This window comes from Phalacrocorax carbo, chromosome 1 (assembly GCF_963921805.1).
Source record: "Phalacrocorax carbo chromosome 1, bPhaCar2.1, whole genome shotgun sequence".
NCBI classification, from domain to species: Eukaryota; Metazoa; Chordata; class Aves; order Suliformes; family Phalacrocoracidae; genus Phalacrocorax; species Phalacrocorax carbo.
In genome coordinates, this window is record NC_087513.1 from 195369335 (window position 1) to 195393817 (window position 24483).

At 44.1% G+C, this 24483-nt stretch overlaps 2 protein-coding genes across 4 annotated transcripts; one reads left to right on the forward strand and one right to left on the reverse strand.

Moving 5' to 3' along the window:
- Window positions 1-10086: 10086 nt before the first annotated feature.
- On the forward strand, window positions 10087-17777 carry MTIF3 (mitochondrial translational initiation factor 3). 2 transcript variants are annotated; one of them, XM_064441101.1, is made up of 4 exons: window positions 10087-10196; window positions 14396-14856; window positions 16045-16190; window positions 17493-17777. In XM_064441101.1, the coding sequence occupies exons 2-4, from the start codon at window positions 14397-14399 to the stop codon at window positions 17703-17705; spliced, it is 819 nt and encodes a 272-aa protein (XP_064297171.1). In that variant the 5' UTR covers window positions 10087-10196; window position 14396; the 3' UTR covers window positions 17706-17777. The 2 variants fall into 2 exon arrangements, with proteins under 2 accessions (XP_064297171.1, XP_064297172.1); XM_064441102.1 differs by having other exon boundaries at window positions 16078-16190.
- On the reverse strand, window positions 17685-23133 carry GTF3A (general transcription factor IIIA). Of its 2 annotated transcripts, none has more exons than XM_064441100.1 (9): window positions 22908-23133; window positions 22473-22573; window positions 21696-21792; window positions 21416-21504; window positions 20354-20427; window positions 19014-19097; window positions 18383-18612; window positions 18236-18292; window positions 17685-17984 (listed from the first exon to the last, which is right to left on the reverse strand). In XM_064441100.1, exons 1-9 carry the CDS (start codon window positions 23055-23057, stop codon window positions 17823-17825), a joined length of 1044 nt encoding a protein of 347 aa, XP_064297170.1. In that variant the 5' UTR covers window positions 23058-23133; the 3' UTR covers window positions 17685-17822. The 2 variants fall into 2 exon arrangements, with proteins under 2 accessions (XP_064297170.1, XP_064297168.1); XM_064441098.1 differs by having other exon boundaries at window positions 18236-18295; window positions 22908-23129.
- Window positions 23134-24483: the final 1350 nt, after the last annotated feature.

Below are 24483 nucleotides of genomic sequence, written 5' to 3' on the forward strand. Positions count from 1 at the left end.
TTTGTCCTGCAGTCAGTTTGTAAATGGCTGGGGAGGACTGCATGGGAATGTGGAAAACTAGGTTCGCACATCTAGCCTGGAGTGATGCGAGAGAACAACTTTTGATATGAAGCTGATACAGTGAAAACCTGAACCTGTCTTTCCTTCCCCTTGAGCCAGGATCCCAGAGCAAAGCCTTTGGCTTCAATGAAGTTTTCCAAAATTTAATTTTATTGAAAACATTCTAAAGGATCTACAATTAATACTTCTAAAATTACAGAAGGAAACAGGGATAGCCTCTATACATTTACTCAGATATTTGTTACAGTTACTTCATACAAATCACTGTGCTTGGCTCATGACTGGTTTTTAGACATAATTAGAAGAAACCATTTACCTTTTAGACCATCAGTTAATTATATTTCAAACTCACAAAGCACAGTTGTTTTTCATTACCCACATACGTAACTGCAAAAGCAAAGCAAATGTTACTATTATAACACAGCATTCCTCTCCAAAGTTTACAAAAGCAGGGTGAGCTAATGGAAAAACAACCACTAAATAAAGCACCAACTGGCCCGGTTTCTAGGCTTGCTTTTAACTTTTTCCCTTTTTTGGCCATTTAAGAAGATACTGCGGTTTTTCCCACTTTATTTTTACCCAGACATGAAACAGCTAACAATAACTCTTATCTTTTTCAGTGGCGTGTTGAAACATGTTGGTTCAGATGAATAAGTAGGAGATTTGTGTGTTAAAAAAAATAATTCCAGCTCTGTTGCTCGATTTCCTTGTAAACAAGCAGATGAACAAGAAACGTCAGTTCCTCTACATATGCTAATTCCCTTACTCGATAGGACCAGGCACAAATTTCATACCAGCTTGCACATGGGGAAACACTATAAAGCTGCAGATTAGTAAATTACAATTTTTTTAGGATCCTGTTATGGTCAATAATACTGACAGAACTCCTCATTAGTACATTTTGCAGTATGATTTTCCTTTGACAAATTTAAATAGAATGAACGCGTGTGAGCCTTTACAGCATGAATAAATTCTGCTCAGTCCTTCTAGCACCGTCTATGTTTGTGAGTTACTTGATCTTAGCTGAATATGGGAATAATTCACTTGATTTGCGAGTACAATTCTATGTGTTAATGCAGAGCTGGTTTATGAATTTCTTATCAAAACAGCTACCTCCTGCTGCTTTTTATAGGAAAAAAAATATGACTCATTTCTTGTGGCTCCATCATTCATGTGTAATTTATGTAAATAACTTATGGTCTGGTACCATAAGTAAGTATCACTGGCCTATAAATTGCTTGGAATGTAAAGATGTCTCAGCACAATTAAAGTGCTTTAAAATTATTAACAAATAAATTCTCGACCTTCTACTCAAATACAGATTAGTTCCTTGTATTTCAAATGGACTGAGCTTGTACAACTGTAATTGCTTCTAAGAAAAAGTATACATAAGGGTCCCAATCCCTCATTAGAATGTAAACAGGCAGAACCTGAAAATCACTTAGGTCCTGCTGATTCCTGAAGTGATTCACAGCTAAATAAGGCTTTTTTTCACCCAAGCTGAGGTCATAACCCAGAATTCTGGGTATGCCATTGGGGTAGATGGTCCCTCTGAATTCAGGTCCCTTCCAACCTGAATTATTCTTTGATCCTACACTTCTATCACAAAGTAGTAAGTTCTCTTAGACAGCTGTCCCTCCTGGAGCCAAAAACTTGTTCCTATAACCCTTATGGGGATAAAATAGAGTAGATTTCAGAGCTATTGTGTAACTAATTTTGGAGGAGGCTTTGTCCCTAGTCACAGACACATGATCTGCACCTACACAAAAGAGCAAAGTTAAGGAAAAAATATCAAAATTCATAAGATACATCATGGCATGTTGTTTTATAAATCAGTTTAACAAAAAATAGGCACAGTGAAGTACTGAAGCTACCGCTGAGATTTCAGGAAGAAAAAATATGTTACCCATATTTCAGGAAGCATGAAATACTCTTAATCATTATTTTCTGACAACCCAGGGATCATAATTGATGTTTTTTCATGTTCAAGATGCTACACAAAAAGCAAGCAGTTGGGCAGTAGGCAGGAAAGCTCAGTCTTTTGAAGGACTTTTATTTTATTAAGGTTATCGGTGAAATCCTGAGATAACAGGAGAGTCCTAGTAAAGTGCTCGGTGCAGTATCTCTTTATTGTTCATTCAGATTATAGCAGTGGCTGACCTGAGAGCACAGCGCCATTGTGCTAGACATGGTCCAGATGTGTAATTAGGGAAAGACCCTGCAAGGAAAAAGGGAGAGAGATTCTAAGTGGGCAAAAGACGAGAGGAGAAGCACAGAGATGAAGTGACTTTTCCAAGGTCACAGGGCACATCAGTGGCAGCACTGCAGGCAAAACTCGCATCTCCTGACTCCCAAGCCAAGAATCACCTAGCCAACACAAGCACGAGACAAAAGATGTAGCTGAAATTTAGGCTATATGAACTCAGGGCTCTTTGGGCTGCTCTAACTTTTCTCTGCTGCTCTGTCATTAAAAGCAAGCCATGATCAGCAACTTGTAACAATCAAATAACCTTGCTTTGGTGTGTCTGCAGCCGTCACTCACACAACTTACTTTGCAATTCTCCTCCCCAAGCTTCCACTCAGCCCGGACTGTTTGATGCCTGCTGCCTTTGTGAAGCTTTTGAAATTAATGCTTTAAAGCCTGCAAGAGCAGCAGCTCAGAAGGAAAAAAAAAATGTCAGTTTTACATTTTTAAAAAGATGCTGTTATTCTCCTCACAGCTGAGTTTTGGCAGCAGCTCATGAGCAGAATAGTAAGTGGGAGTTTTTGTTGTGTTTTCCCAGGCCAGTTTGTCTGGGCTGTGGAGAGCCATACTTTTTCCTGTTTGTTTTTCACTGCAGTTAGGCCATAGGAAGTCACCTGTTCAGCGCAGGCTGCCCTCAGCCATTCAAGCTGGATTGTGCCATTTTCCCCATGTTTGGGGACAGAGGTCCTGTATTTCTCCAGCCTCTTACTCCCCTTCTCTAATCCTTTGCCCATCAGGTGGCTATGTACATGTGTATACAACATGCCACTACAAATACTTCTATCCGTGAGCCCAACAGTCTTTCTCCAGATCTGCCAGCCATCCCGTAGGAAAGAGTTTAGTCTACACCAACAAAAAAAGTTCATGCTAACTGATTTCAGAAAGAATCCTCCCAGAACTGTCAAAGTGATGATGTGCATCTCAAAGGACTAATCTAGCTCTCTGGAGAGCAAAACCAGCGCTCAGTCATACAGCCGGGAACCCAGTGCAAGTCTGAATTAACACAACAGCAAGTTAGTTTGAAGTTTCAAGCCTTGGTCACGCAGATGGCAAAGGCAACACAAATCAGATGAAACTTTTCCTGCAAGAGAACAAAAGTTGTCCCAAGAGCAGTGAAATAAGTGATACTTGAACGGTCAAAGTTTGGGTGGTCTCTCAGTTCCCATCATAATAATTTCTGCTGTTCTTCCTTTCTTCTACAACAGCCCTACAATATCAAATACCAAAAATAAAGACACCAATATCCCCCCAGCATGTCTTCTACGCCTCTCCCTTGGCCTCAAAAAGTCCTAGTTTTCCCATCTCTAAATACCCCGCTGCAGCACTCCCTCAGCCTTTCACACCCACTACGCAGCCCCCTGGACGGCTGGCGAGGCAAAAGGCACTACGTGCTGTAGCTGATCTGATAATACTTGTGTATTCTGTTGAGTGGACAGTATCCTGTGGGCAGTCCACACACACACACTGTCTGGTCAGCTGGATGAACTCTTTTGCCAGAACAAGATGGTAATTTGAGGGTCTCCCCTCTGCTTAATTATCACTTTTCACAAAACCTGTTAGAAATATATAAATATGAATAGTTATTATAAATGTACAAAATCTTTGAGGCCCCTCTTTGCCAAATTGGGCTGAAGCATCCAAGAAATTAAAACTGTGCTGAGAGAACTTGCAGAAAGACAGATGGATAGGAAGACAGGATGACCACACAAGCTTTATTTTTCTTTAGGAAAACATGCTAAAAAAAAAACCAAAAACCACTTCCAAAATGCATAGTTTGTACTCGGGAATTACTAGTCGATTTAATTAAACTGTTTTCAGATCCAAGTTCTTTACTTTGTACTAGGATAAAACAAAACAAAACTAGTAATTTTATCAACTAATTTTGAAGAAAAGATTGATCGGCAGATGTGCTGTTGTGTATAAACATGAAAAATCCTACTGAACTTTTTTGAATATTATTTTTCTTGAACAGTTTTCAGAAAGATTTAAACTGTCCTCATCTTTGCATTCCAAAAAGCTGAATGAAAACTTCACGGTGGAGCTACCCACCGAGTGCATTTCGTAGTTTGTGTTTCTTCACCAAATTGGGAGAAAGAAAACCCAGAACTAGCCTCATGCGTGATACACTAAAAAATCTTGAAGGGAGATGATGAAGACTGTTGTTAAGGACATGTGACTTTCATCATCTTTAGAGGGAGATAAAAAAGAAAACAAGATTACCTTGGGAAAAAATACATACAAACCCAGTAGACTGTAAAGCCTCTGATAAAACACTACTCTTGGTAAGTTACATTGGGGGGTGGAGGGAAGCAGCTTTTCTGTCCGTAATGTGTATTTTTTTAACATTTACAAATTATTTTTGACTTAGCCACGCAGGGAGCCTACTTTCAACCCTCAATTTGAAAATCATGGAGGCTTTATAAAGTCTTCCACCTGCATCTCTTTTTTGCATCACAGTTCTTTATCCTCTAAAGGATGAAAACCCTGGCATATAAAAACTTTGTTAAGCTGTCACTATCAATAGAGTAAAAAAAAATAATGGTTGACAAAGAAGAAACAAATTGCATCTTCGAATAAGTTTCCTTCATGCTCTTGTTAAAAGCTATAACCTCTGATGTTAACTAAATTTAACCCATTCTGACCCTTGCGGTGGCCCTTAACCTCTTCTTTATTCTGCTTCCTGTGGTTGCTGAAGAAAACTGGCCCAGTCATTGGAAAAGCGCTCTCTGTTGCACACAAAGCCCCAGCCTCACTGCTAGTCTGTCAGGAGGGATAGAATAGACGGGGAGGTCAGCACCTGTGCTGAGAAGCAGGTGACAGGGAACTGCTTGGACCATTCTAGGGCAAGTTGTAATAGTTTCTACCCTTTAAATATCACACTGTAGTTTCGGGTATTCAAGGCAGCGAAGTTCACATTTTCTTTGTGAATGCAGACTTTAAACAAATTAATCTATTGCTGTTCAACTGACTGTAAAATTAGTAGATTTACTGTTGCAAAAAAAAAAAAAAAGGGAGAGCTTTCACTTCCACTTTAATAAGGTCACGGATGTGTCCTAGGCTGCCAACAAAAGCAGCTTTTAAAATCTTCGCAGCTGAACCCAGCAACTTGCAAAGGCTGCAGAACAATGTCTTAGATGTACAGTGGAAACTCCTCTCCCTACAGTCAAGATGTAAAACTAGACAGTTAAAAAACTTTCTACACTGGGAAGTCTTAACTTTAATTGTCTCTCGCCCCAGGGACCCACAGGCTCACTTTATTATTAACATTTTAATAAATTCAGGCAGCCTTGCTTTTCAGGGAGCAAAATCACTTCTTTGCCTGGATTTGGTGAATCAGCCCAGGCAATTTAACGGCAGAGTATGCATCTTCAAAAGATTTGTTTTAATTCCTGTAACAGGGGCAGATCTCAGCAACGAAACAAAACTTTATCTGTCTTAACTGTATTCATATATTCTGGGCAGGGCTTCAGTTAGCTGCGACCATTTACCACTCAACAGAATTTTTGCATTTGCTTTAATCTTTTGCTGTCTCTGGCTAGAATAAAATAGAAAAGTGTGCACAGGAAGCAACTTTCAAAAGCTGGGGATGGAAAAGGAGTAAATGAGCTACTGCAGAATACAGGAGTCCGGACCTACTATATCCCCAGAATTTCTGTGTCCTTTAAATACATGTTTACTCTGAGAGATTCTCTGCCATATGGCAATGCTCAGCCCAGCACAAGGGAGTTTTTCATCTGAGTTATGTGCGAAAGTATTTTACAAACACTAACGGGAAAAGGAATACTAAGGCGTGCATAGGGGAGGCTATAGCCCCTCTCTGAACCAGGGGACTGCAGAACCACACAGACACAAGCAGGAAGGTGGAGGCAAGCCACACCAGCTGCTGCTGAAGAGCAGGCATGGGGAGGAGAAAGAGACTTTCTCCAAGTCTTCCCCAAAGTTTCCCCACCAAAATGCCCTGCAAAGGAAGGAATTACACAGAAAGACAAGAAAACAGAGGTACACAGGGTAAGTGGCCCTCTGGATGCGCTGTGCTTTTGCAAGCAAAAGCGTGCAGGAGACTAATCACAGTTTTAGTAATAAGACTGAAAAAATGCTGCTGTCCGACCCCCTGCTACTGGTCCATGACCAAGAGCCCCAGGCGTTGCATAAACCCAACAATATCAGTAATAAATTCCTGATGATCTTGTTTGGCACTTGAATTTTTTTTTTACCAGATATTGAAAACTACAGCTCCAGTTTAGAAAGCTGCAAGATGTTCACTGCGGACCAAAGTTAAGACCTGTCCTCCACCCAGGGCCAGCAGGCACGAGCTCCTTGCAGGTGTTAGGCACTTCAGCAGCCTGCTTCCCCCTCCCACAAAATGAATGATGGAGTTTGAATGAAAGTAAACTAGAGCCAGGTGAGCACTTCGTCATCCAGCTAAGGGCATTCTTGCTCTCTGATGGGCATTATAAGCAGCTTACTGCATCCAGAACAAATAGCTTTGGGGGAGATCAACTCTGAAACACAGAAGAACTGGAACCAGTTTCCAGCATCCTCAGGGGACAATCAAACTGTCCCCCACAGATCAGTTGTGAATGCAGAGGAAGCTTCCCAATAGCACCTTTATTCTTGTATTAATTAATAACATTAATAACACCCACACTGGCAGATCACTACACTGTTCATGTATGAGGGTGAGAGATCTCTCCATCCACCCTCCTTTCCCCCTCTCATATATTTGCATTTTAAATTCTCTGGGGTATGAATTATCTATGGTTTGGCATGAGGTCTAGTAGAACAGCCATTGATTTGGCACAAAAAATGATAAAGTGAAAACAACAACTTTGCTAACCAGCTTGGGAAACAAAAAGTCAAATGGAATTAAAAAAAAAACAGATGCAGAGTTTGGAATTAAAAAACAAATGACTGAGAGTATTGTCAGGGGTGGGCAGAAGATGATGTGCATCAGGCAAAATAGAAGGGAGAAAGTTATTATTGACTGCATTTATTATGATAGTGTCTTTCAAATAATTAAGACTGCAGTCCCACTGTGACAGACACGTATAAAAACATGGTCCCTGGACAATTACAGTGTAAACAGACATGAGACAAAGGACAAGGAGAAAGAGTACAATGAACCCCCAGAAAGATCAAGTTAATTGAGGACAAACAGCATGAGGAGGCTGCACTGTTTCTTGGCACACTAAATTTAATTAGAAAGGCATGAAGTAAAACAAACATCAGGTTTAAACTTAACGGAATTAAATAAAGGGCAAGTAGAAGGAATGTAAGTTGTATGCTCCAAAGTACCTTGCTTTCATGCAGGTAGTCTTTATCACAGTGAAGAGGATTATTAGCTTTATTGCTCCTACTAACATTGCTGAAAATTATCTGTCTTATGGGGACAGTTCTCAGAGTGGCAATAGTAGCTAACTGCAAGCTAAGCCGTTGACAAGCTCCCCTCTAATGCATATGCAGAGGTGAGGAGGAAAAAAAAAAGCCTCTCTCCAGGCTTCAGCTCTGCCAAAACTTCCCTTCCTGGGTATTCAAATTCCATACTTGATTTCCAGACCATGAAAAGAGCAATAAAAACCATTTTTGTCTCGCCTTTTCTTATTGTGGAATATTTTGCTCTCCTCAACTGGGTACTGTAGAATTTCAATAATTTATGTTTCAAGAGCATCTAACTGAGATCCAGTTTTCTTAGGCACTCTACTGGTAGAAGAGGTGGCAATCCCTGCTCCCAAAGAGCTTATAACTGTAAAGGCATAAAGCCTGAGTGAAATCAAGAAATGAACAAAAGAGCAGGATGGAAAAAACAGGTGCTATTTGCATAGAATAGGCGAAGCTACAGTTGTCAGCCAGGCTGTTAACACTGCTCACCATCTACTTAGCTAATTCTGTTAATGCCATTTTCCATATTCATTATGGCAGGCAAGTTTTAATGAGAATAAGGTGCTATGAATGAATTTGAGATTGTGAACTGATTTAGTAAAGTTTTCTGGTTTTGCACAGAATTACCATCTGACATCTTCTATGGAGATGGAGAGTACACAGCACCAACGGACTTCTTCACAAGCATGTACCAAAACAGCTATACCAAAACAACCAGTACATGAAATTAAACCATTCTAAGACCACAGTTAAGAATAGAAAGCTTTAAAAAAAAAAAAAGAAGAAGAAGAAAAAACAAGGTCAGATTTCATTGCATTTCTTTTACCTAGGCAGGTAAAGGGCGAGAGAGGAAAGAGGGACCACTTAGTTGTGGCCCAAAGCAAATAAGCTAAGAAGTCCTGATTTTTTTAAGCAGGAAGGACAGGGGATAAGGCCTCCCTCCCAGATGTCTCCTGTGGCTTCATTTCGTACCAAATTCTAAACACAAGCACACTTTCAGCTGGAGCGTTGTTCTCAGCTCCAGCCCGGCTGGCCAAACAGCATCCCTCAATGGATACAAACACCTCAGCCCCTGGAAAGACGCGCTCTGCAGACAGGCTGCCCCACCAGCGCAACAGAACAGCCAACTCTCACACTCTCTAGTGTTTTTATTCACTTGGTGGTTTACTTACAGCTGGGGACCTAGGGTTTGCACATGAAGTTCGGCTTCCCTTTTAAAGGCAATGCTTTCTATCTCCAAACTGGAAGAAGGAGCCTGCAAACCTAAGGCAGAGCAGCCTACCGAAGCAGCTGACAAATCCAAACATCCACCGAGCTTTCAGGCCGACTCACGCAACGCCACAAACGCACACGCTACTGACCCCTGCAGACACGTCCCTCCCATGCACCACCCACACCTCGCACACGCGACCCACAGCACACCGCACACGCCGACGCCCCGCAAGCCCAGCAGGCGACACAAACAAGCCCACACCACTGGCCACAGTCGCACTGGCGGGAGCACACTCTTACGGGTGGAGGCAGACGGCGTGACGAATTACGGGGCGCTGCCAGGTACAAGGATGACACTCAGGTGCACAGCCTCGACACGCAACACGCACACAAAGCGCTGAGCACACGCATCCCCTCTGCTCGCAGCCACAAGCTACCGCCGCGGGAGGACCACTGAGCACGGCCAGAACCACCGCGCCGCAGCGGTCCTTACGCCCACAGGCGACTCCCCCGGTGCAGCGAAGACACACACACCGAATCACCCAAATGACACCCTCGGTGGCGGCACAGCCAGGAAAATACCACAACCCAACAACCGCACATGCAGGACCAGACACGCCACACGTACATCGGCATGGAAACGCGTGAACACAGCAAGAGGAACACACGCAGACAAGCGTGTGCGTCCGCAGAGAGACAGAAACTCTGTATACGTACAAACTGGCATATGCAGAAATACGTCTGTATGTACCCGCGGTGTGCAGAACACGCAGGTGGGTGCGGACAGACAGGCGGACAGACAGGCTAGCGCGTACAGACGGACGCACGCTGCGTGCTCGCGCGGGAGCAAACGCGCTGCTGCACGCACCCCCCGGCCGCACCCCGCAGCACCCCGATGTGCACAGAGGCGAGCAGAGGCGCCCAGCTGCGGGGAGGTACACACGCAGGCCCAGCCCCAGGCGACGGCGATGCACGGCAGCGCGCCCGGCCCACGCTGACACGCGTGGGGTGCGAGCAGGGGCGCGCACGGGCACTGACCGGCGCACGGGCACGCGGGCACCCGCACGCGTGGCCACACGGGGACGCGCACACGGGCACACGCACGGCTGTGCGCGCGCAGCCTTCCCCCGCTCCCCCAACGGAGGCAGGAGGCGGAAGAGGAAGAGGAGGAGGAGGAAGAGGAAAGGGGAGAGGCGGGGCAGAGTCCACCTTCCCGGCGGAGCAGGCCAGTCCTTCGGCTGCTTCGGCGGGCCGGCGGCTCGCCCCGGCCCGGCCCGGCCCGGCCCGGCTTCCCGGGCAGGTAGGTGGGAGCCGCCCGTGGCGACGGCGGCGGCGGCGGCGGCGGTGGGGGGGGGGGGGCGCAGTGCGGTCCGGGCCGCCGGCAGCGGGACACCACCCGGCCTGGGTCCCAGGGAGCCGCGCAGGGAGGCGGTCACGGGGTGATACGCACACACGGACCATGACCTCCCCGACACGCACGCAAACGCTGCGGGGCACAGTCACGCACGGTGACACACCCACGCGCAGCCCGTCTCCCCTGCGCCCCGCAGAAATCCACGCGTAAAATTAAAATAGCGGCTCTTCAGCGTGTGTTTGCACGGAGAACGCACGCCAGCAGCTCCTGCGAGGTGCGAAACGCGTCCCGCAGCAGCTGCACGTAGCTGTCGGCATCGGAGCACACACGCGTGTAGCAAAACGCGAGCTGCGAGTGCAGGACCCGCTGCTTTTCCTGCGGTTCCCGGCTTGGGTGTAGCCTGCCTGCTCCTTAGAACCCCCAGCAACGTCAGCTGTCCTGGCTCGTAAGTGGGCTGTGTCACGGACAGAGATGCACCAAGCAAAATTCCCTTATGTGCCATGTTATATGAAGAAGAATGCTTCCATAAAAAGGTTCATTTTCTTTCTCAGACAGTTAAGGCAGGATTTAGTAGATGTAAATATCAACAGAGAATGAAGAATAAAGGTAAAACCATGTATTTAGGAGAGCAAGACTAACATTTCACAGAATCACAGGTTGGAAGAGACCTCAGGGATCATCTAGTCCAACCTTTCTAGGAAGAGCAGAGTCTAAACAAGATGGCCCAGCACCCTGTCCAGACAACTCTTAAAGGTGTCCAACGTGGCCAAGTCAACCACTTCCCTGGGCAGATTATTCCAGTGGTTGACTGTCCTCACTGTGAAAAATTTTCCGCTGGTGTCCAATCGGAATCTCCCCAAGAGCAATTTGTGTCCATTCCCCCTTGTCCTCTCTGTGTGACTCCGTGTAAAAAGGGACTCTCCATCTTCTTTGTAGCTACCCCATAAGTACTGGTACGTGGTGATGAGATCCCCTCTGAGCCTCTTTTTCTCAAGGGTGAACAAACCCAGTTCTCCCAGCCTATCCTGGTATGGCAGCTTCCCAGTCCTTTGGTCACCTTGGTGGCCCTTCTCTGAACCCCTTCCAGCCTGTCCACATCCTTTTTGTAGAGCAGGGACCAGAACTGGACACAGTACTGCAGGTGTGGCCTGACAAGCGCTGAGTAGAGCGGGATAATGACTTCTTTCTCTCTGCTGGCGATGCCCTTTTTGATGCAACCCAGCATCCTGTTGGCCTTCTTGGCTGCAGCAGCACACAAACTTACTCCATTGCTGTGATACTGTTTCTTAGGTTTAGAACTGTAGAACTTGGTTCAGAGCTTTTAGAAGAGTTACTGACAAAGGCAAGCCAGGTTCCTCCGAATGCAAGATAAATTTAGTTATAGTATTTTATGACGCACCAGTGATCCCCAGATTACAGCCTAAGTCTGCAGCGCGCAATCTACAGCTGGTTTATAAAACCATTTATAAAAATAATGACTTCTCGGCTTTTGTGTGGCTATACTGATGACACGCAAAGATAGCTGTGTGTTGGCAGTGGGTGTTTAGTTGTAGGGCCGTTGCCGCAGCTGAGAAAAAGCTGTGTTCCCCTGGGGCTTTGGCTCTGGCCAGGCCTCGGCAGAGGCAGGGCCCAGGGCAGGAAGGGGCCGTAGCTCTAGCAGCTGTTTTTAGACTCTGCTGTGAATGGCCTGGTATTTCTCCTCTGTGCCCTGTGGCTGGCTGAGTTCAGGGTCCTGCTATGGCACACAGCCCAGCCAGGCTACCCTGTTCATGAACTTACCTGGTTCCTCTTCAAGCAGTTGGTATCAGCTTTGTACCTACTGCTAAGACTTGAAGTCTGTCCCAGGCTCCAAATTGCCCCCATTTTCAGACTAAGTTTATTCACAAGCAGGTCATTTTACTTGTTCCTGGGCCAACACATCTTATAAATAGTTCTCCTTGCTGATTGCTTGCACCTTCTCCATGTACATGTATGCCCATGGATCTGTGCTTTCACTGTGACGTACCTGTCCTTGGCACTGGTGAGGCTGCACCTCCAATACTGTGTTTTGGGCCCCTCACTACAAGAAAGACACTGAGTTGCTGGAGCATGTCCAAAGAGGGGCAACAGAGCTGGTGAAGGGTCTGGAGAGCGAGTCTTATGAGGAGTGGCTGAGGGAACTGGGGTTGTTTAGTCTGGAGAAGGGGAGGCTGAGGGGAGACCTTATCACTCTCTACAACTACCTGAAAGGAGGGTGTAGCGAGGTGGGCGTTGGTCTCTTCTCCCAAGTCATTAGTGATAGAACGAGAGGAAATGGCCTCAAGTTGCATCAGGTGAGGTTTAGATTGGATATTAGGAAAAATGTCTTCACCGAAAGGGTTGTCAGGCATTGGAAGAGGCTTCCCAGGGAAGTGGTTGAGTGACCGTCCCTAGAGGTATTTAAAAGACATGAAGATGTGGTCCCTAGGGACATGGCTTAGTGGTGGACTTGGTAACGTTAGGTTAGCGGTTGGGCTTGATGATCTTAAATGTCTTTTCCAGTCTAAATAATTCTATGATTCTGTGATATATGTATGCATATATTTATGGAGTGGGGTCACGTTCCTTCCTAGGCAAAAGAAGTCCCACTCTTGCCAACTCTGGTATGACACATTTTTGGTTTCCTCTATCATCTTTGGCTTTTCCTGTTCTTGCTGCCTTCTAAACATGGGATACAAAAACTGCAGATAATACTCCACAGTTTGCTCTGTATTTCTTAAGTTTTTGTTAAAAAGTGGCTGATTTCTGAAGTTTTGAAGGGTTGTTTTGAAAGTCTATCACTTCACGAGTACTACACCAGGATGGATGTCTGTAACAATTTATTTCAATTCTAACTTGCAAGTGGGGATCTTGGGCATGTGAATGTGTTGCTTATTTCCAGTCCACATATTGCAGGCAAGCCTCATCTGTGTCTTTATTTTTCTCCTTTTTTTCCTTTCTGCAAGCTTTTTTCATCTTTCAAGAAGAAGAAATATATTATTATTGGTGTTTCTGTTTGATGGTTGGGGTGAAATGTCTACAGTAAATTGCACTTTCCAAACAATTAATACTACTTAAGTGCACATTTTCTCTGTGTAAGAAATCTTAAGTTTTGATAACTGGAAAAAAATCTGCTCACTATAAACAGGAATGTGCCACGCTAAATTTAATGTTTGTGAAAAACTGGGAAAGTCAATTGATACTTTAAATGTCTGATAAAATAGGTTTAAAATTAAGGCACTGCTTTCACTTTGAAGCATGGCTGAATCTGTGGAACTTGAACCTAAAAGAGTTACGACTTTTTTTTTTTTTAAGGTTACTGAAACGATATTAGTGCTTAATCCATATAAGACCAAGTAACTAGCTGGATTACTTCCACAAAATGGCATTTGGAAAACTGAGAGAAATACACAATTTGGGGTCAGTGTTGTGAGAAGCAAGCTGCATGCTAGCTATGGAAGAGTTTTCAACCCTGGGATAAACCATATTTTCCAGTACAGTAACAGTCACTTTGTCATGTTTTAATGCCAAGGCGAAGATTTTGCATGGCAGTATTACTCTGTACAATCAAGGCTTTTAAATTCCAAAACCTTATGACACATAGAAGAGTCAGACTGTAGGTGTTGGGATGGCCGCTGATGGACGTTGAACAATCACTCTGTGATTAGGGTGGTTCTGAATTAATGTGGCTTAAATTAAACACTTCTCAAAGAAGAGTGTCAGAACCAGGAAGAATGTCCTAGTGTTAGAAGCTTCATGAAAAAATTCTGGACTGGAAATACTAACTGCCACATGCCTTTTTATTTGAGAAATTCTCCCTCTTAACCATCTCTATACACAAAAAAGCTGTGTAAGTGTAGATACTCATGAGGAAAAATGAACTAGGAGTTTTGGACTCTTTAAAGGAGTTTAGGCTCAAAATTTAAAATACTGAACATAACCTCAAGTCTTCATAAATTTTGTTCCTTTGTCCGATTTTTTTCTCTGGGTTAAAGCCCTTCTTTACACTATAGTAACAGCATACATCTTTTTGAGAGAGTAGTTTTAAGGACTAGGTTTTACTAAACTGGAGTCAAGTCTTACTAGTGTAACTAGAAGAATGTGACTGATGGGGGTAACTTGTTTTTTCTTCTTCCCTGCTTCCTCAGAATGACTACCTTTTGCGTGATGAAACTTTTATGTCAAGCCACCAGAAATGAGAATAGATACGCAAAAAGATTCTTCAGTACTCTTCTGACCCAAACACCACAGAAGAGGGTCTTTTCTCCCTTCTGGATAGCAGTACCTGACCCTAGAAAGTCAACTGTGTTTGGACTTACTCAACCATTTTGTACAGCTGAAAAATCTCACACAGAACCAAAACGGAAAGCATTTGGAAGCATTGGGCGAAGAATTCCCCATCGGATTTTGCACATTATCAACCAGGATGGGGAGAGCTTAGGAAGTATGCACCGAGCAGAGGCACTCAAACTTATGGATCAACATGACCTGAAACTAGTTCTCCTTCGTGAGAATGTAGAACCTCCTGTATACAGACTAATGACTGGGCAGCAGATTCATGAAGAACAGCTTAAACGTGCAGAGAAGAAAAAAGCAAGTCCGAAAGCAGGTATGTATATTGTGGACAGTACAACACTGTGCACTTTGAAAAATGCTGTACTAAAAGTGGTTTCAGCAGATGAAATCCTCTTACTTGCATTTGTGTAAATCCAAAGCAATGTCACTGCAGTCTGCACTATTAGGGATTTGCAGTAGTGGAAGTAAAATTTTGGATTAGTCTAGTCTTCCACAGAGAAGCCTTCCATTACCTTCTCAGGATTTACTATTTTGGCATCTGCTAGTTTGTTGGGTTTTTTTTAAATCTATTTTTATTTAAGTCAGTATAACTAGACTCTGGTTCCGTAAGACTCACCGAACTTATGTTCTTTTACTAAAGCATAAAGTGACAGGCAATTTTTACAAACCCAGCGCCAAAGCCACCAATTTTGTCACCAGTAGTTGTTCCTAGGTTGCTGCTAGGAAGACAAAGTGTGGAACCCTTTCTTGTGCAGAGTAAGAGAACAACTTTTTCAATATTGATCACTTTTCAGTGTTTTTTTTTTTTTCCCTTAAGTCAGCCTGCCCCAGCAGTTTAACAAACTTAGTTTGGCAAAGAGCTTTCAGAAAAAGGTATCTGACCTTGTAGCCTCTTTTCTTATCCTCAGGTTAATGAAGGTATCTGTGCCTTGGGTAGAGCTCTGATTTTAGAGAACACTGTTGTGGTAGTGAGTTTTTCTGTTCAAGAAACTACAAAGATTATTGAAATGGTAACTACTTTAGAGAATCTTTAAGGAGGAAGAGACCATAAACTGTTCAAATATATTAAAAGGCTTCATACTTCCAGCTGAATATTGCACTTCACCATTTAAGAAAATGGCCTCAAGGTGAAGGGATGTCTAACTTCAAAGCTTTTACAATCAGCTACGCTATGTGCAGAACGTGGGAATTTGCACACTCAGTCTTCAATTCCAACGCTTACCTGTTTATCTTTGTTAGACCTGCATTGTGGATAGTATGAATAAAATTGTAATTAAAATAAAAATACCTTAAGCCTTCTGACCCTAAAGAGACTTCCCTGGGTGTCTCAAATATGCGCTCAGTCTCCCAGTTGTGGCAGTGAGTGTGATACCAAGTAGCCACCTTCTAAGGTGAGAATGGTGCGTGCTGAGACAATGAGATTGGGACACTCTGTGTATGAGCAACTAATACAGGTTGGTCAGATATTAAGCCAACACAGTTTTAGTTCTGTTTTGAACAGGGATGGTTCAGAAGGAGTTATCCTTTTCTTCAGCTATTGCCAAGAATGACTTAGAGACCAAGACTAAACAGATAGCACAATGGATTGAAAAGAAATACCATGTTAAAGTTACCATCCGGCAAGCAAAAGATGGCAATACAGACATGGTAAGTGCACTCCCGAAAACAGGCCCAATCAGTGCCATGAAGTAGATATGCTTGTATTAACTTCCCCTATGCAGTACTTTTTTTTTTTTAATATACCACGCACTGATAAAATACGCAAAGATCTGCATCCTATGAAAGTAATGGTTCCCCACCTTGAGCTGCATCTGTTCAAACACTACAGTTCTAGAAAAACAGCCCCACAGAGACAATTCAAATACCATGCTTTCTTGAGTGCAGTTATAACACTGGCTTTGACAGCAGAGTCTAAGTCTAAGCAGTTCCTACTCCTTTCCAGCACCTTATTAACAGGGTTGGTTAAATTTTCCTGCCTATGTCTTAATCCAGCTCACCCACTGAAAAGCTTAACACTGAGGTTTAAAAAAATTCTGTTTTATTTTAGTTGGATTATTTCAATAACCTAACTGTTCTTCTGAAGATGCATTTATGCAACTATGATCAAGGTTCCACTGCTGTGTGGAAAACTACTGGAATGATGCTCCAAGACTGGGAAAGTAAACATCTATAAAGACGTTAGGGAGCTGGTGGCAACTTACTCATATAATTGTAGGGCCTTGAGACTTGTCTTCATTGTCATTTGCACAAATGGCTTTTTTGTATAAAGATTCCATGTAAGAATTTTTTTCCCTTTTAACATGTGTAGTGAATTAGGTTTCCGTAATAAGTCTCTCTACTAAGTTGCTGGAAAAGAGCATGGTATTACTCCATCCAAACACAACAGAACTTTTTACAGGAAGTTGAATTCATACGGAAAGGGTAGCAGGAGGAACTGGATGTGGGAGGGGAGAACTCTTCATGACACAGTCCAGGTTTAGGTTGTGCTTAAATTTAAAAGCTTAATTAAGAGTTTAAGAGTTCAGCTTATTACATGAAGGCACTGTATCACGCAGTTCAATACTACCACTTTCTGCTAATGTTAGAACAATACTGCCCCTTAAGAGGAGAGCTCCCTAATAATATGCCCACATGTAATGGAAGAGGAGCGTGGGGAGGAGTCAGGTGCAGTTGTAATCACTCTCATGGACATCTTTAAACAGCGTAACAGGATGAGTCAGGAGTTCAACCTGAGGGCTAGGAAATGGCTTAAGCAGTTTTAGGAAAGTCACCAGAGTGATTATAAGAGCAAATGGTTAGGAGAGGACAAACTGATCTGCTTAAACCAGGACAAGCAGCTAGCTCATTTCAGCTGATACACCACAACAGGAGATAGAGTCATTACAGAACAGCCTGAAATGTTTTTCTACCTGTGTTCGTGCATTTAGTCCCTATCTTTCTCCTTTTCAGTTCATGATTTTTGATCAGATTTTGGAGACCATCTCTGAGAAAGCCACTTATCTTTCCAAGCCAAAAGTTACTAGAGAAGGAGTGAGTACCTGTATTTTGAGACATATGTCTGACAAAGAGTTGAAAGCATACCAGAAGACAGAAAAACAGAAAAACAGTACAGTAAAGAAAGATGAAAATGAAGATCTGAAGTCAAGTGAGTTGCATCAGTGACTTTATGAAGAGATGTAAACAATAATTTTTTATTTAAAAAAAGGACTATGAACTTAATAAAGTTACTGCTGAGCTTTGTGGTGGTCATTCCATGAAGAAAGTTGTCTCAGTTAACCTTTACTGCAGAGTCAGAATTTCAACAGTTGGTATTTCGTTTTCCATGGGTTTATCCACTGTCTTGCTTTCTGTCACAACCACATCCTTTCCTGGCTGCGTTTTAGGAGGAATGTAGCCGCTCAGACGAGACGCCAAGCTCCTCTTGGGACGAGAACGTTTTGCCTGGCAGAAATAAATCCAGAATCAGCAACTTAACATATCTATGGTCTACTCCCGGGGGGTGGGGAGGAAGAAGTTGTTAATGAATAGGCCAGTACTGATTATTTAAAGGAGCTTCAGAAATTAAGAATGTCCCAAATTAAGTAGATAGCTGGCCTGTTTTCCTGCTTGAAGTCACATTCTAAAATACATGTTTACCCTTCTCTGAAGTGACAAGGTATGGTTGAGAGGACTTTTTCAAGAGTATAACTTACTTTCAAGTTCAGCTTTCTCTTTTCAGGATCATGTACAACTGCATGCCTTGCTAGGCTCTGCTATAGTTACAAAAACCAAGGAAAAAAAAGTTAGGTTGATCATTTCATATTATGTGAGTCAGATTAGGGCAGTGTACGAATACATACCTTCATTGCAAACACTCTTCCACAGCCTGGATAATCACAAGAGAATGGTTTTTTCTCTTCATGAAAAGAGAGGATATGGCTTTGAAGGTTAAATACAGTTGTGTAAGTTCTCCCACATCCTTCTCTAGGACATCGGCAGACTTCCCTTTCCACGGCATGTGTTTTTTGATGCTGCTTAAGGTAATCTTTCCTTTTAAAAGTTTTGTGACACTCATTGCAAACTATCGGCTCTGAGTGGGAGAGAGAGACAGGCAGAGTATAAGTTAACAGCTTCTTACAGTTCAAAATCAAACCCTAGTAGTCCTCTAGACCAGTGTTAAAATCCACATGAAACAAGGAACTCAGAGACTGGAAGAGGATAATGCGGTATGAAATTCAGATCCAAAAATCCTACATTACACAATTTCTCGTTAACTGAATCACAAAGCAAAGTTAGTATACTGAGCAACATTTTCATCAGTTAAAGGTCTAGCCAGAGAGACAGCCATTTTACCAATAAAGTGTTAAGTTTGTCTAGACACAATGACAAGTTGATGAGCTGAGTTGAGCAAGGACTCCTCTTCAAATTAGCAGTTTGTTTCCTATTTGTATCATAAGTCAAGTTCTATTTACTAGAGCATTTGGAGTTTACCTGTATGGCTTTCTTTATTATGTTTCAGAAGCTCTGTCCAAGTTTTTCCAGTATATGAGCAGTTTTCTTTCTTGCATGCATAGCCTGTTAGACAGGGCAAATGGTTACAGTCACAAAGGTTCTCGCAAACAGTCTAATTTTACAAGGGAGAACTCCACTTTCAGGATTTGAAAATTAAAGGCCAGTATTCCTGCTCTCCTCCCATACTGCATGGTGACGGGGCAAGAGGCAACAAATTGGAACATGAGAAAATCCTAACAGCTTTAAGGAAGAAACTTTGTATCACTGACAGAAGTTGTCCAAAGAGGTTGTGGAATCCCTACCCCTGGAAACATTCAAGGCTTCACTGGAGGCATCCCTCAGCAACCTGGTCTAGCTGACCCTGCCTTAAGCAGGCAGCTGGACCAAATGACCTCCAGAAGTCTTTTCCAACCTAAATGATTTTACAAAACTCTCTCTCCTTGCTTCAGTAAAACTACTTCCTCACCAGCCATACGCTTTCACTCAAATAGATGAAAGTAACTGTAATAATATATTATTTCTATATAAATATTTGTATTACATATTATAAGATCTTGACCATACAGCAATATTCCTGAGTCTGAATAGACTCTACCATTCTATCAAGCAGGGAGGATAGTTTTTAAACGAACCACAGAAAGTCAACTATTTAAATCCTGGGACTGGGAAGGTCAAACAACTATGAACAAGTCCTCGTCTTAAGAAAGGAACACAGTACAAATTGCAGATTTTGGATACTCTTCCTAGTCACTTGGGTTTGGGTTTTTTTTTTGTTCCCCCCCCCCCCCCCCCCCCCCCCCGGACTGGAAAGCAGGTTAACTATCAACTGTACTGAAAGAATGGATAGGAGTATAGCAGGATTAGCTCAAACATACATGACCACCTCCTGACGATTCCACTTAAATACCTTTCACATAGGTACATTAATAACTTTAAGAAATGCAAGCCTATGTGGTTTTGCCAAGGTAAATCTGTGGCAGAACAGGCAACTGATCCTAACCTCTGGAGGTCTAGGCTAGTGCCTTAACCATTAGCCCATCTCCAGAAGATGGATTACTGACAAGGAAGCACATTAGCAGAAGAAATGAGTGAAGGAATCCTGAGCTCTGTTCACCCTGCCACAAGTACAGCGTAACTGAACAACGTAATGCTTTGCAATTGTTCCCCGTTTGACTATTCAAAATGGTGTTCTTGTTTTTTCTGTCCGGATCACTAGGCCTAGAATATTTTCATGTCTGTCACACATCCCTGCATGCTCTCTACTGGAAGAAGTCCTTTCTCCTTTGCTAAAACTGAGGCAAGAAGCAGAACTGTATTACCTTCATGTATCTTCTCATGCCGCTTTAGTCGACTTGGAGTAGAAAAGTACTTTCCACATCCTTCATTATTACATCTAGGTATAAAGTACACTGGTTTAATTTCTTTCACATCTGCTTATTTTTTCTTTAAGTGAAGAACTATTAAAGTGGACAAAAGATTCCAAGTTTCACCTTGTCTAGAGATCTGTTCTGTGTCCCCCCACCCCTTGTAAATGTAAATTCTGTAATATGTTTCTAATAGAGGACTCCGATCCCCTTGAGAGTTAAAACTATAGTATGATTTCCCTGTATACAGCAAGTTAAGTTTTAGCTAAAGAATCAAGCCTCATATCCTCCCTACACAGCAGGATCTTCAAACATAAAAGAGAGACAGAGAGATAAAGTAGAAGGTTTAAGTGGCTTGCACAGATCTAGCAGTCAGAGCAGTAACAGAGCACTGATGATATTTTTGTGCCTGTCACCCAGCCATATTACTGCACTTCACTTCAGTGGAACGCTCCTGTAAAGCACGTTCCACCTGTAAGAAATACAAGACTAAACTTTGCTTTCATCAAATCTATTATTATTATAATATGTCACATTATTTATTATTATTATGTGTTGCATAAATAATGGAGTCGCAATGCACAGCTGCTCAGATTGGTTTCCAAGCTCCTCAGCTTTTTTTAAGTATTACCTCAATGGTAGCCCAGCCACTGCTTTTTACTGGAAAACAGAGGTAGCTACATTCTTCATTACCATGTCAGCGCTTAGGCCTGTATTTCAGACTGTGAACTCAACACTCTGGGTTTTTTTGTTTATTTTTCCTGTGAAGCTTTAATGAATCCTAAGAAAATGTCTGGACTTGAATGCTGACCTTACAGTGCACCAAGACGGCTTCTCTGAACAGACTACTGAGCAAAGGACTAGTACAAGAAATGTACTTGCAGCCACAACGACAAATTCATGCCAGTTTTTTTAAAATGCCACATCAATGAAAAGGTTGGGAAAAGGCACCTGTTTTCATCTACAGTGTTTAAATGGAATTGTTAAAACGTTCATTATTAAAAATTATCCACCTACTTGAAGGGAGGTTCATTGGTGTGGTGACACTGATGAACTTTAAGTTGTTGATGTTTCCTGAAAGACTTGTTACAGCCTTCAAAGTCGCACTATTTAGGAAATTAAGTTATTGTTAGAGGCCAAATAATGACAGCCTAGTCCACATGTGTTTGCTGAAATCCCAGTCACAGTATTTGAACTCGTACAAATATAATTAATAATAAGTTGAAGTATTTCACTAGAAACACAAAAAATGAGCTTGCTTAGCAACTGCTTTACAGTATCAAAGGTAATTACTCACCACATATTTCTTTTGCTGATTTTCATGCTTGCGCTCAATGTGCTTCTTTAAATTTGATTTTGTTCCAAATTTCTGATTGCATCCATCAGCTGTGCACCTGCAGATGAACTGTGTATTTTATTACCACTCTCAAACAGCTATTTGTTTCCTAGGCAGACACAGAAATCATCGGACAAGAGGAATACACAAAGAATAACCTAAACTCACAATCCAGACCAAAAAAAAAAGGCTTTAAGACATGAAAAGCCAGAGGCTAAGTTACAATCAAAAGCCACAGGAAAACATATCAGAAGACATTTTTAATAAAACACGTTGGAATTCCTAGCTCCTAATCATGGAATTCACAGAATCACAGAATGGTGGGGGTTGGAAGGGACCTCTGGAGATCATCTTGTCCAACCCCCTGCTTGAGCAGGGACACCCAGAGCAGGGGGCACAGGGCCTCATCCAGGCGGGTTTTGAATGTTTATGTCATGTTGATCCATGACACGCAGCTATTAAGGGCTTAGTAACAGGTGATAACTGCCCTTCCTTCTTTTAATTCTGTATCCTAGGGAAAGATCTGCCCATTCCTTTAAGCATCTATTATGGATCACTGCCGGATAGGAGGTTTTAGGCTAGGGAGACTCCCTAGGTGTCACCCCGTGTGCGCACCGTTATGGCAGTAATCATGACACCAAATCGTGCTTTGTACCACTCACACATCAGTTTTAATTCCCCTTCACTTCCATAAGGACAAGCACAACCCATTTTAAGAAGTAATAAATTTGGCCTTACTCGAACGGCTTTTCCCCGGTGTGGGTCAGGAGGTGCCGAGCGCGGTGGAAATCTCTCGTGAACCCTTTACCGCAGCCCTCGTAGTCGCACACGTACGGCCTCTGGAGGGAGAACGGACTGCTGAGAGGTGACCAGCCGCCCCTCAGAGGCTCGGGGCCGTCTGCAGGGGGGTGCCTGCCGCGGGACGCCCCGGCGGCGGGGCTCCAGACCCCCCCGCGGTGCCCGGGGTACCCCACGGAGCCTGCCCGATCCCCCGCGGGGGCCGAGGCCAGTAGGGCCCGGGGCAGCCCTACCCCCCAGCCGCGCACGCGCGCTCTCCTCAGCCACACCAAGCCTGCGCCCCGCCGCCGGGGCGGCCCAAGGGGGACCTCCCGCCACCGCCGCTACCGCCACGGCCGCTCCCTCAGGCCCTCCCCGACCACCGGCCCGGCTCACCTCGCCCGTGTGCCGGCAGAGGTGGGCGTCCAGCCTCCAGGCCTTGTTGAAGGTGGCGTCGCAGTCGGGGAAGGAGCAGATGAAAGGGCGGGCGGGGAGCGCGCTCCCGCCGCCCTCCTGCGCGCTCCCCGCCGCCCGCTCCCCGGCCATGCGGGAGGGCACGTGACCGGGCCGGAGCGAGGAACGGCCCCTCTCGCCGCCCAGCCCAGCCCCAGCCGCGCGGGGCGCCGAGCGGGCGCATGCGTGGACGGTGGGCGGGGAGGCAATGGCGCCGGCTGAGAGGAAGTGGGGGATGTGCGGGGTCGTGCTCACCTGAGAGCGGGATCCTGAGAGCAGCCCAGCCCGTCCATGGTCCCTGCTCCGTTACCTCATGCGCCAGGCACAAGGCCCCTATTGCTACCTCGTACGGAGCCATAGAATCATTTGGATTGGAAAAGACCTTTAAGCTAATCAAGTCCAGATGTTAAATCATGTCCCTAAGCATGTCTACAAGTCTTGTAAATAACTCCAGGGATGGTGACTCAGCCACTTCCCTGGGCAGCCTCTTCCAATGCTTGACAACCCTTTCAGTGAAGACATTTTTCCTAATATCCAATCTAAACCTCCCCTGATGCAATGAGGCCATTTGCTCTCATCCTGTGACTTGTTACTATGGAGAAGAGACCAACACCCACCTCACTACAACCTGCTTTCGGGTAGGTGTAGAGAACGATAAGGTCTCCCCTCAGCCTCTCCTTCTCCAGACTAAACAACCCCAGTGCACTCAGCTGCTTGGCTTGAAACCCTTTACTAGCTTTGTCATCCTTTGAACACGCTCCAGCATCTCAAATGTCCTTCTTGTAGTGAGGGGCCCAAAACTGAACACAGTATTGTATGTGTGGCCTCACCAGTGCTAAGTCTGTGAGGCTGCGAGGCACCACTGCTGAGTACAGGGACATGATCACTTCCCTACTCCTGCTGGCCACACTGTTCCTGGTACAAGCCAGGATGCTGTTTTGCCTTCTTGGCCACCTGGGCACACTGCTGGCTCATGTTCAGCCAGCTGTCCACCATCACCCCCAGGTCCTTCTCCACCTGGCAGCTCTCCAGCCACTCTTCCCCAAGCCTGTAGCGCTGCATGGGGTTATTGTGACCCAAGTGCAGGACCTGGCACTTGGTCTTGTTAAACCTCACACAATTGCCCTTGGCCCATTGATCCAGCCTGTCCAGATCCCTCTGCAGAGCCTTCCTACCCTCAAGCAGATCAACACTCCCACCCAATTTGGTGTCGTCTGCAAACTTACTGATGGTGCATTTGATCACCTCGTCCAGATCATTGATCATCACATGATCACATCATTTGCTCTGCTTTGCATTATTTGAGTTGTCACCTGAGTTTTATTTTAGGAGATATTCTCCATCTGCTGCAATTCTCCCCTGGGTGTGAGTGTGAGGGAGAAAGCTGGAACAGAGCAGTGCCAAGGGAACCATCCCAAGGAGAAAAACTCACATTCCTTCTTCTCCATATGTGTCCTGACAGCTGGGAAAGCCTAAGCAGAGTGCAGTGCTTGGAGCTGGCTAGGGAAATGAAAGACGG

Excerpts from the sequence above, each read along its gene's own strand:
- GTF3A (XM_064441098.1), bottom strand. The coding sequence starts at position 23,057 with ATGGCCGGGGAGCGGGCGGCGGGGAGCGCGCAGGAGGGCGGCGGGAGC. Across the intron at positions 21,793-22,472 it reads ACCGGGGAAAAGCCGTTCGA|GTGCACAGCTGATGGATGCA; the intron begins GTAAGGCCAAAT and ends GTTCATCTGCAG. Across the intron at positions 19,098-20,353 it reads GCATGAGAAGATACATGAAG|GCTATGCATGCAAGAAAGAA; the intron begins GTAATACAGTTC and ends CCTGTCTAACAG.
- MTIF3 (XM_064441101.1), top strand. The coding sequence starts at position 14,397 with ATGACTACCTTTTGCGTGATGAAACTTTTATGTCAAGCCACCAGAAAT. Across the intron at positions 14,857-16,044 it reads AAAAGCAAGTCCGAAAGCAG|GGATGGTTCAGAAGGAGTTA; the intron begins GTATGTATATTG and ends TGTTTTGAACAG. Across the intron at positions 16,191-17,492 it reads AAGATGGCAATACAGACATG|TTCATGATTTTTGATCAGAT; the intron begins GTAAGTGCACTC and ends TCTCCTTTTCAG.